Here is a 12,691-nt window from a genome sequence, read left to right on the forward strand (position 1 = left end):
GAGGAAGGAGGTGGGGGTGGAGAAGCAAATGGGCGCTTCTCCTATGTGCCCTGGCCGAGAATCGAACCCGGGTCCCCGCATGCCAGGCCGATGCTCTACCGCTGAGCCAACTGGCCAGGGCCTAAAAATATTTAAATACTAATAAAATTTAGAAATTTAAAATACAATCCAATTAGTAAAGTCTTCTAAGTATTCCAAATAATAAAGTCCTATAACCATTTCTTTCAGTATGTTTGGGGACTATGGAGTATTGTGGAAAAAATAAAATTGCAGCATTTACAACCTGACTTTTAAAATTAATCTAGATGACAATGGAGTATTAGCATTGTTCTCTGGAGAATTTATTCCTGAAGAGCAACTAACTTCAATGTGTTACTATATCCCCTAACTACTTAGATTCCCTGCCAATTTCAGCAACACATTCTTCACAGTAAATGGTGGGAAAAGAAAACAATGTTAAATGTTTTTAAAATGAGAAAGAAGAACCTTTAACTATGTTTATATTCTTCTGTGAGTGGGATAAATGTCTTATAAGTAAATGATTTCAATGAGTTGGAAATAGGAACTTAGAGTTCTTTCTTTTAGGACGAGAATATCAATCTCTTTCATCAGAAAGCATGCTGTGGTGCTAGTGGCAATGAAGCTTTGCAGAGGGCAGGAAGCGATGAAGAGAGTTTTAAGAGACCTGCAAGTTCTTTGATTAAATAAAATCCCTGTTTCCTTGCTATTGGCAATGGTGAGAGAATCACACCTGGAATGGGCAACGGGGCTTTCCAGGTCTGTCTCTGGCTTCCTAGCCCCAACCAAGCATGAACACCTGACCACCTGCCAATGTTTTACCTTAATACTCCGGAGCATAGCGAGCAAAACTCTCCAATGTTTCAAAAGACTTTTTTTTTTTTTTTTTTTTTTTACAGAGACAGAGAGAGAGAGTCGGAGAGAGGGATAGACAGACAGGAACGGAGAGATGAGAAGCATCAATCATTACTTTTTGGTGCGCATTGCAACATCTTAATTGTTCATTGATTGCCTTCTCATACGTGCCTTGACCGCAGGCCTTCGGCAGACAGAGTAACCCCTTTCTTGAGCCAGTGAGTCACCTTGGGCTCAAGCTGGTGAGCTTTTGCTCAAACCAGATGAGCCCTCGCTCAAGCTGGCGACCTCGGGGTCTCAAACCTGGGTCGTCCGCATCCCAGTCTGATGCTCTATCCACTGCGCCACTGCCCGGTCAGGCTCAAAAGACTTTATATCAAGATTAGGGGAATGCAAAGACGGGCAGCAAGGAGACACTAAGTCTAAGTTGTGGTATTACAAAACCAGCTTGCACTCTGGAGCTCTTAAGCCTTATCCTACCCTACTTAGAACCACCATCTGGATGCCATCTTACCACTGTGCATGCAGATAACTATACTTTGGTATCACCCCTTCCCAAAGTCTAGACCCAGGACTCATACATACCATTTATTCAGATTTCCTTGACGTTCTGGGAACATACTGTTTCATACTTTTTGGTCTAACTGACTTTGCTTCTTTTAGAATATTCTTATCTACTCCTATGCAATTATACTTTATCCTCCCCCATCCTCATTTTATTTTACCTTGACAACTTCTATTCATCTTTTGAAACTCAGTTTAAGCATCCTTTTTCCATGAAGCCCTCTCTGACCATTCTAGGTAGAGCCATTCGTTCCTCTAAATCGGATATACCTCCTACCATATTCTAGTGCAATTACTTCTTTACAACTTGGTCTACATTAGGTTAAGCTCAATAAAAGAATCCTATCATATTTACCTCTGTATTCCCTCTTCCCAGTCTCATGTAATAGTAAAGTATTTAGTAAACGTCTGATGCCTGGGAGTCTGCATAAATGGTTAAAGGCAGCACTAATACCTCTCTTCCTTAGGAATGAAATATATAGACTTTCTAGTACTATGTTACTCAGAGTGCTTTTTTGTTTACTTCCAGGTATTGGCCATGTTCCTCATGTTTGACATTGCCAAAGTCTGATATCTGGATAAGCAGATTGTTACTGTGCCATATTCCATTCCAACTGTGGTTAAAATGACTGAAACAACACTTTTCCATTAAGAGCTGTGTACTTTTGAGTCAAGCAGGTTATGTGTGTCCCCTAAACATGATGTTACTATTTCCTGACCATATCTATCTTCAAAATACTCTCCTTAAGCCCTCTTCCAATCCCAATATTTTATGTCTCAAATCCTTTCTGGAATAGATGTTTAAAACATATACATACATTCTTTGTTAAGTTCATATCACTATTTTCTTTCCACGTAAAGCACACACTAAAACCATACTTATCTTTCCATTGTTAGAATTTATGTCAATTATGTTTTTTCACTGATTTAATTGCCAGAAAAAAATTTAAATATTTTATTTATTGATTTTTAGAGAGAGGGGAGAGAGAGAAGGGGGAGGAGCAGGAAGCATCAACTCCCATATGTGCCTTGACCAGGCAAGCCCAAGGTTTCGAACCGGCAACCTCAGTGTTCCAGGTCGACGCTTTATCCCACTGCACCACCACAGGTCAGGCCCAGAAATTTTAATTAAAGTATATCTAGGTTGCCTGACCTGTGGTGGCACAGTGGATAAAGTGTCGACCTGGAATGCTGAGGTCGCCGGTTCAAAACCCTGGGCTTGCCTGGTCAAGACACATATGGGAGTTGATGCTTCCTGCTCCTCCCCCCTCTCTCTCTCTCTCTCTCCTCTAAAATGAATAAATAAATAAAAATAAAAATTTAAAGTATATCTAGGCATTTTTCTGATTTTACATTAAGCAAATCTCAAGTAAACTACATTGCAATTGTGACTATGAGTTCTAGATTTCCAATCTAACAACCTGGTGAGTGTCTTAAAACTTAATTTATCTGCCTCATTTTTCTGTCTCTAATGTCTCCCAATAGTAAGAGGTGAACTTTGTTTTATTGAAGTGAAATTAATGTTTTCCTAATCTTCAAACACTGATCTCAAAATCAAGCATTAAATAATTGGTATGATACTAAAAACACAATATACTTTTTGTAATTCTTTTCAGTTATGAAATCACATTACCTGATTAGACTGTGATAATCTTAGGATGGTAGTGAAATCATCTTTAAACTCATCTATAAAGTCCATGATGGTTTTCTCGATCCCCTCAACTGAGACAAAAAGAAGAGAAAAAAAAGCGTTGAAAACGTCCCCTTACCATAATTCAGTAAAACATGGAACCACCATGTTCAGTGAACATAGGTCCACCGCCTAGATGACTGGAAAAAAGCAAGCAGACACCATGGGATTTTTATTCCCAGGTTCTCACACCCACATCCCCTTTACAACAAGATTGTATATACTTCTTCCAGAAAAGTTCTTCAACACCTGCCCACATATCCACCCGATAGGTTTGATTGGCATGGTGAATTCCGGCCTGGGTTCCTGGTGCTTAGCAAGCTGGCGGGCCTGAGCAGTGCTGTCCTTCTCGACCAATGTGAGGGATGTGGGCGCCTTCCGCTCGGAAAGCAGGGAACGACAGAACCTAGCTTCCTGCCGGAATTCTTTGAATTCTTTGTTACTGCACAATGGGCTTCTGAGAACGTGTTACAGAATCTTCTGAAATTACTCTGGCAGTGAGAAAAGGCTGTGCTAGGAGGCACAGGGGAGGAGAAGGGATTGGAAAATGAACCACACTAAGTTCTGCAATATAAATTGAATTTTGTTCCAGTTTTTGCAGTGATACCTCAATTAATGGATCATCGGAGAACAAAGTTCCCTTTGAAAAGAGTTGGCATACACTTTAAAAGAAATACTTCACATACAATGCCAAGTGGAAAAGAAACACCAGCAGTTATTTCAGAAAGACTTCTGAACAGAATGTTTTCCCTTACCAAATGGGGATCACTAGGTCCAACTCAGGCAAAACTGGGAAGTCTTCGGCCTGCCATCTTTCAAATCTCTTTATACCTTTCCCTCCTAGAACCCTCCCACTTCAGATGCCCTTCATTCTCCCCTTATCAGATCTCAGAAGAACCGCATATTACGAAGACTTGATTCACTACTTACTTATAATTTAGTGTGGATGAGTTGAGTTGTTTAACTCAACTCCCACTATAACGTGAAACCTTTATATTGTATTTAATTGTAGCTAGAGAGTTTTCTTCAGTAAGCATCAGGTGGCTGCTAGAGGTCCTCAACCACATGGAGCCTGACAGATTCCGGCTTTCACATTGTAGTCCTAAGAAACAGCACAAACACCGTTCCTAACCTTAACCTGCCTTCCTCCATCATGAGCCCAATGCTTAAAGATAATCACACCCTTTACATTGCTTAACATCAACTCGTTGCTTAACATCAACTCGTTGCCAGAAAGAAAGTCTAATTAAATAACGGTGAACACACAAACTGGGAGTCTGTAAGAAAACAAACCTGCATGTGTCGTATCGAAGTACTTGCCTGTCAGGCCGGCCCCAGCGGAACAGCACCTCGTAGCACCTTCCCTCTCTTGTCTTATTCCCTGTTCTCCACTCATCTGTCCCTAATTCTTCTTATCCATGTGTTCATCCTGCTAATGTCCTAGCTCTTATTGGTTTCACCCAGTTTTCTTTCCTTTTCATCAGTTCTCGTCTTCCTATAAAATTAACAAATCTATAAGAAAAGCATTTCTCATCTTAGTATTTCCCATGCTTTAAGCGTAACCTGACTCTGTGTGTTATGCTAACAAAGTTTTCTTTTTGTCTTTTCTTTCTTAATGATCCTGATGAAAAAAAAATGGGTGGTATTTATAAAGTTAAAAAAAAAGTCCTAGCCCTGGCCGGTTGGCTCAGTGGTAGAGCGTCAACCTGGCGTGCAGGAATCAGGCACATGCAGGAGTCTGTCTGACTGCCTCCCCGTTTCCAACTTCAGAAAAATACAAAAATACAAAAAAAAAAAAAGTCCCAGCCTGCACCCAGCCACACTTATTGTGACAATATACAATAATATTTTGCTTTTTCTTTAATTATATTTTTATATTTACATCCTGATGCAGCTTAAGTTATTTCAGATAAAGCAAGAAGAAATGTCAATGATTATCTTTAATTATTTGTGCTATTCTTTACATAATAGAGTGCTTCATACTTAGAAAATAAATTCTAATAAGAATTTGAGGCAACTTATACATAAGTAGGATGTTTGTCAACTGAATCATTATAAATGTACTAGGTAAATTTATTCTTTTAAAGTAACCCTACATAAAATTCTCCTGTAAGGTAAATAATCATCTTTTTAAACCAAAAACAAAAACCTGCTACATATCTTATAAATATAGATTTTTTCAAAGATGTTTCAAAACAGGTATAACATTTTGTTTCTTTTTCTTTTCTTTCTTTTTTTATTCAGTGAGAGGAGGAGAGGCAGAGACAGACTCCAGAGCAGACTCCCGCATGCGTCCCGACTAGGATCCACCTAGAAAGCCAACGAGGGGGCAATGCTCTGCCCATCTAGGGCATTGCTTCATTGCTCAGCAACCAAGTTCTTCTCAGGGCCTGAGGTGGAGGCCATAGAGCCATCCTCAGCACCTGGGGCCAACTCGCTCCAGTTGAGCTATGGCTACAGGAAGGGAAGAGAGAGAGAAGTGAGAAGGGGAGGGGTGAAGAAACAGATGGGCACTTCTCCTTTGTGCCCTGACCAGGAATTGAACCTGGAACATCCACAGGCTAGGCCAATGCTCTACCACTGAGCCAACCATCCAGGGCCTTGTTTCTTCTTAAAAATTCTTTAATAACTCACCCTGGCTGGATAGCTCAGTTGATTAGTGTTGCCCTGAAGCACAGAGGTTGCTGGTTCAATCCCCAATCAGGGCACATACAGAAACAAATCAATGTTCCTATCTCTCTCTCTAAAATAAATAAAATTTTAAAATATTAAAAAAAATTCTTTAATAACTATATTCTACAATTTCAGTTGGGTACCATTAATATATAGTAGACCTGGAAAGACCAATAGAAAATTTCAAATAGATATAGTAAAGTGACAGGCTACACAGGGGATGGAATTAGCAACATCAGAATTGCTACTGAACTCTGGGAATAGCTGATGTTTAGTTAGATGGCAGGAAGTTGAGAAGTTGTTTGCTGACTAGTATCCCCATCACAATATAAACTCCATGAGTTCAGGGACTCTGGTTGGTTCAAAGCTATATTCCCAATACTTAACTAGTGCTTTTACATGCTTTATAATGTCACAATATTACAATAAATATTTCCTGAATAAGTGTCATCAAATTTGTTATTTAAGTCTCAGGCAGGATGAAATACTTAATCATTAAAAAATTCTTCATAGAATCAGTCAACTGATCTATAATGCAGAACACATAAGCTACATTATATACATACATATACATGTTTTTATACATTATATACATACATATGCACACGTTTTTCAAATATTAGGGGAAGAAAACTTGCTCCCCAAATATAAAGCACTACATTTTAATCTGTTTTAGTCATCATAGTGAATGCTGGCTCATGTGATATGTCCTAAGTAATGGAATTAGTTAAATCAGGATGAGCTCAATAAAACCTAGAAAATAGACAAAATGAGGACTTTTGTCTTTGATTTCTCTTTCTGCATTTTTTGGTAAATAATACTGAGTATAATAATTGCAGACAATCTATAATTCTATATATCTGAGAATAGAAAATAAAAGTGTGACCAGTTAATGGGTTTAGTATGGATAAATACATGAGTAAAGTAAATGAAAATATGTAATGCCATAGAAACCAAAAGAATGTACATGTAAAAGTTTTATTTTTAAATCATGACCCCTAAAACTGAAACAAATTTTTAAAAATTAGCTGTATATCAAATTGGTTGCAACACTTAAAAATTACTTTCAAATGGCTTTAGAATACAGTTCAGAAGACTCCAAAAACAAAAAAGAACTAAAAGGATATTGTAAACTTTATTCAGCCATTTTCTTTTTTTTTTTTTTAATAATTTTTTATTAATGGTAATGGGATGACATTAATAAATCAAGGTACATATATTCAAAGAAAACATGTCTAGGTTATTTTGTCATTAAATTATGTTGCATACCCCTCGCCCAAAGTCAGATTGTGCTCCGCCACCCTCTATCTAGTTCTCTGTGCCCCTCCCCCTCCCCCTAACTCTCTCCCTCCCTCCCTCCCATGTCCTCCCTCCCCCCACCCCTGGTAACCACCACACTCTTGTCCATGTCTCTTAGTCTCGTTTTTATATTCCACCAATGTATGGAATCATGTAGTTCTTGTTTTTTTCTGATTTACTTATTTCACTCCTTATAATGTTATCAAGATCCCACCATTTTGCTGTAAATGATCTGATGTCATCATTTCTTATGGCTGAGTAGTATTCCATAGTGTATATGTGCCACATCTTCTTTATCCAGTCTTCTATTGAAGGGCTTTTGGTTGTTTCCATGTCTTGGCCACTGTGAACAGTCAGCTATTTTCTTGAAATGAAAAAAAGCCCTAACTAGAAAATGAAAGACCATAGTAGTAAAATACAGTACTATTAAACAGAATTAAAAATATCATCATGGCCTGATCAGGCAGTGGTGCAGTGGATAGAGTGTGGAACACAGAGGACCCAGGTTCAAGACCCCAAGGTCACCAGCTTGAGCACAGGGTTGCTGGCTTGAGCGTGGGATCATAGACATGACCCCATGGTCGCTGGCTTGAGCCCAAAGGTCATTGGCTTGAAGCCCAAGGTCACTGGCTTGAGCAAGGGGTCACTTGCTCTGCTGTAGTCCCCTGGTCAAGGCATATATGAAAAAGCAATCAATGAAGAACTAAGGTGCCTCAACGAAGAATTGATGCTTCTCATCTCTCTCCCTTCCTGTCTGTCCCTATCTATCGTTCTCTCTGACTCTCTGTCTCTGTCAGAAAAAATAAAAAATATATATATGTTATCAAATTATATATATATTTTTCAGAAAAAAAAAATCATCATGAACAAATGATTTATTAAAAATACATTGTTTTTCTAGCTGTAGAGACTAACTAGCTTGAAACGCTGTTAACCCAGTAGAAAAGACCACCCCTAGTACCTAGATTCTGGATTTTAATATCATTCCCTACTACAATCCACTAGAACTCCTTGAAGATATAGCTTCTACCAGTCAGGCGGAATTACAAGGTGAACTGGGGATATCTCAGGCCAGAAAGGAAGAAAGTTTTTTGAAGCTTAATGAAGTCCTTAAAAGTATACAGCAGCTAACTTGAAGGGGCTTCTACTGGCCTCCATTGTGATAATTTGGGCTTTACAATAGAAGGATCAGGCCATCATCATACTTATTCAGTGGTCAATACAGCACCATTAATTATGGAATAAACAAATACCATGTGTCTCCTAATGTAATGCAATATGAAGTACATACCATCTATGACATATCCTAGCCAAAAATGCTCCAACTTGATCTAATTGTAGATCTAGCTTCTAGTTCCTAGAAATACAAGAGATAGATAGACAAACAACCTGTTTCATTGCTTCTCAAGCTGTAGTGAAGAACCAATACTTTTGTAAATTAAAAGTGAATTATCTGAAAAAGAGTGTATATAAAAAATATAAAGGCTATTTTTTGTTTTTTAAAATATTTATAGAGTCAAAATAAACTATCTTTTCTTTTTAAAGCTTCTGGTTTTCCTGTTAATGAACTTTTTCTAGGCCCTAAGTGTCTCTCTCTCTCTCTCTCTCTCTCTATATATATATATATATATATAATGGTTTTCTTTCTTTAAAAATTAATTTATTATTTAAAAATTTTTCAATCTAGCTATTTATTTTATTTTATTATTTAATTTAATTTTTTAAAATTTTATATTTCATTTCATTTTTTCATTTTTTTTTCATTTTTTTATTTTATATATTTTTTATTTCATTTCATTTCTTTTTATTTCATTTCTTTCATTTCATTTCATTTCAGTTTAGAGAGGCAGGGCAAAAGAGACAGAGGAACAGGAACGTTGAGCTGCTCCTGAACATGCCCTGAATAGGGACTGAACCGGCAAGCTCTGCATTTGGAACGATGCTCCAACCAACGGAGCTATCCAGCCTGGGCTTAATTTTTTCTTTACTAATTGATTTTTTAGACAGACAGAGAGAAGAAGGGAGAGAGAGGGGAGAGGGAAGGGAAGTGATTTAGTTTTGTTCCACTAATCTTGCATTCATTGGTTGCTTCCTATGTGTGCCCTGATCAGGGATTGAACCCACAACCTTGTCATTTTGGGACAACGCTCTCTCTAACTGACTGAGCTAACTGGCCTGGACCAATAATTCATTTTTAATAGGGGGTTATTTTCTTCTATCTGGATACCCAATTGTTTTAGTACCACTGATTAAACTAGTGTTTTCTCATTGATATGAAATATCATTTGTATTATATATACACACAGATATATATATATATATATATACTGTGAATTATTTCCGAATTTTCTATTCTGGTCCACTGACCTATTTGTCTATTTCTACGTCATTACAATACTGCTTTGACTAGATTGCTTTATAGTATGCTTTATTTTCTGTTAGGAAAAGTCTCTTCCACTCTTCTTTTCCTTTATATTATTTCTAGTAGTGTGCCTCTCCCAAAACCTACCCCTAGACTAATCTTGTTTTTTCTACTAATCTCTTGAATTTCAGTATCATCAGGGAAAAAAATGATCATTTTATAGCTTATTTTTCCACATCCATACCAATTGTTTTATTACCGTATTTAACTGCATTCACTAGGACTTCCAAATCAAAGCTGAGTAATACTGATTATAGCAGGAAACCTTATCTTGTTCCTGTTTTCAGTTAAAATGGCTTAGATATTTTACTACTTACCAAAAACAGCAAATGTTATTGTAAACAACTCCTAACATATTTAGTTTCCTTCTATTATCATTCTCGTTTTGTTTTTATTGGAAGTGATTGTTTAACTTTATCAACTTCCATTTCATGATCTATGGATATGCTCACCTTTTCCCCTTAATTTGTTGATATAATAAATTATGCATTAACTTTCCTGATATTGGGACTATCATAGCATTCCTGAAAAAAGAATTTGTATTTGATTATAGTATATTATTCCTTTAATATTTTGCTAGACTTTATTTGCTAAAATTTCATTTATATTCTTTTCAACTATATTAATAAATGAGATTCATTCATGGCTTTCTTTTTTGTACTTAACAGGTTAGTGTTACCTTTGTGTGCATATGAATTGAGAAGGCTTCCATCTTTCAGCACTATCTGAAACATTATCAGAATTATTTGGAATTTCTTTTTCTTCCTTTTCTCTTCCTTTTTCATAATATAAATATAATTTACATACAGTAAAATTCCTTATTTTATGATTTTTAATGCTCATAGAAATTCAGTTGTGGAATTTTTTGATCTTTATATATTTTTTTTCTTTTTTTTTTTTTTGTATTTTTCTAAAGTTGGAAACGGGGAGGCAGTCAGACAGACTCCCACATGCGCCCAACCGGGATCCACCGGCATGCCCACCAGGGGGCGATGCTCTGCCCATCTGGGACGTTGCTCTATTGCAACCAGGGCCATTCCAGCGCCTGAGGCAGAGGCCATGGAACCATCCTCAGCACCCGGGCCAACTTTGCTCTAATGGAGCCTTGGCTGCGGGAGGGAAAGAGAGAGACAGAGAGGAAGGAGAGGGGGAGGGGTAGAGAAGCAGATCGGTGCTTCTCCTGTGTGCCCTGGCCGGGAATCAAACCCAGGACTCTTGCACGCCAGGCTGACGCTCTACCACTGAGCCAACTGGCCAGGGCCTTCTTTTCTTTTTTAAGTGAGAGAAGGAGAGATAGAGAGACAGACTTCTGCCTGCACCCTGACCAGGATCTACCTGGCAACCCCTGTCTGGGGTCGATGCTCGAATCAACTGAGCTATCCTGAATGTCTGAGGCTGATACTCAGACCAACTGAACTATCCTCAACACCTAGGGCTGACACTTGAACCCTAGGGCTGACAGTAGAACTAATCGAGCCACTAGCTGCAAGAGGGGAAGAGAGAAATAAGGGGGAGAGGGAGAGGAAGAGAAGCAGATGGTCACTTCTCATGTGTGCCCTGATCAGAGATTGAACCTGAAACATCTGCACACCAGGCCAATGCTCTGTCCACTGAGCCACCTGGCCAGGGCCTGATCTTTAAAAATTTTTAAAGCTATATATTTACCAACTTTTAAATTTCATATATGTCCATTTGTATATTAAAATTTTCTTCTTGGGCAATTTAGATAATTTATATTTTATTAGGAAAATCTCTTATACAAGAGTTTCAATTATTTTGTCACAGAGTTGCATATAATTATTTTAATCTTTTGGATGTATATTATTTCTAATCTTATACATTTTTTTCTCTCTTTTTTCTTTAATACATGCTCAGGGTGAGTTTAAGATAACAGCAAAATTTCCCTATGTTTAGTCTTTCTTCTTTAATAATGAATGGATTCTAAATATATCTTTCACTTTACCCCACAGATTTTTGTTAAAAAAAAAAAAAAAAAAAGGAGTTCTTTTCAATGCTTCCTTTGATTTTCTTTGCTCTAGGACCTATCTTAATTATGTTTTATAATTTACACATAATTAGATTTGATACTCTTACTTCTACTTGATTGACTTTTAAATAAAAGAATATGACCTATAAAATCACGACTTTCCTGATATTAAGGTTTTCTTTGTGTCTAAAGACATGACAAAGTCTTTATAAATGTTGTAGTCATACAAAGGAAGCATTTCATCAAAAAATATAAAAACACAATAAACTGGCTTTATAGCTCACTAATATTTGCCTATTAGCTCTATTACTGAAAAAGAAATATTAAAATATTTCACAAATTGTATTTTCATTAAGTTTTTCTTGCATATCTTATTGTTTTGATATTGTATCAAATGCTACCAAGAATGTGGAGCTCAGACATTCTCATGCACTGGTAGTAAGAATGAAAGTTGGCATACCTACTTTAAGAAATAATTAGTGTTATTAAGTATAATTAAAGATATGCATAGCTATGCCCACCAATTTCAATCTTACAAATATCCCCACTCACAGCAGGAGACATGTACTAGAATGTTCCCTGCTCCACTCATTGTAATATCAAAAAATTGTAAGCAACCCAAACATTCATCAACCATAGACTTAATAAATGATTAACCCATAAAAAATCCATAATGGTTACTATACAGCAGTAAAAATGAGTTATTGCTACATGCAACAGTATGAATAAATCTCATGAATGTAATAATTTTGAATTGGGAAAAGCAAGACACACAGAAAAATAGAACAGCAAGATTCCACTTATATAAAGTTCAAAACTTTCAAAATTAAGCAATTGTTAGGAGTACACATATGTATGGTAAAACTATAGAGAAAAAAGTAAGAGAATGATAATATAAGATTCAGAATAGTAGTTGCTCTCTCTGATGGAGGAATGATGAGATGGGATTGGACAAGGGCACATGAGGATTTCGAAGGTGTCAATTGACTATAATTCTTTATGCATTACAACGATTTATAAATATATGTATCTTCTCAATGTTAATAAACAATTAAATGAAATAACCTGATGAACAAATTGCTGTTAACTTCAGTGAAAAAATATTATTAAAGGCTATTTGATAAAGGGACTTTTTTCATTCATTCAGTATTTATTGAGCACCTACTATGTGTCATCACTGTTC

At 36.8% G+C, this 12,691-nt stretch overlaps 1 protein-coding gene across 1 annotated transcript in view; it reads right to left on the reverse strand.

Annotated features, from left to right (window-relative positions):
* The window catches only part of SPATA9 (spermatogenesis associated 9), a 31,679-nt gene extending 28,267 nt beyond the window's left edge, over positions 1–3,412 (reverse strand). The window contains exons 1-2 of the mRNA XM_066273855.1: positions 3,352–3,412; positions 3,071–3,159 (exon numbers count right to left, since the gene is read on the reverse strand). Of these exons, the coding sequence (XP_066129952.1) occupies positions 3,071–3,159; positions 3,352–3,412 (150 nt within the window). The remainder of the gene's footprint in view (positions 1–3,070; positions 3,160–3,351) is intronic.
* Positions 3,413–12,691: the final 9,279 nt, after the last annotated feature.

The sequence above is a fragment of the Saccopteryx bilineata genome, chromosome 4 (assembly GCF_036850765.1).
Source record: "Saccopteryx bilineata isolate mSacBil1 chromosome 4, mSacBil1_pri_phased_curated, whole genome shotgun sequence".
Classification (NCBI taxonomy): Eukaryota; Metazoa; Chordata; class Mammalia; order Chiroptera; family Emballonuridae; genus Saccopteryx; species Saccopteryx bilineata.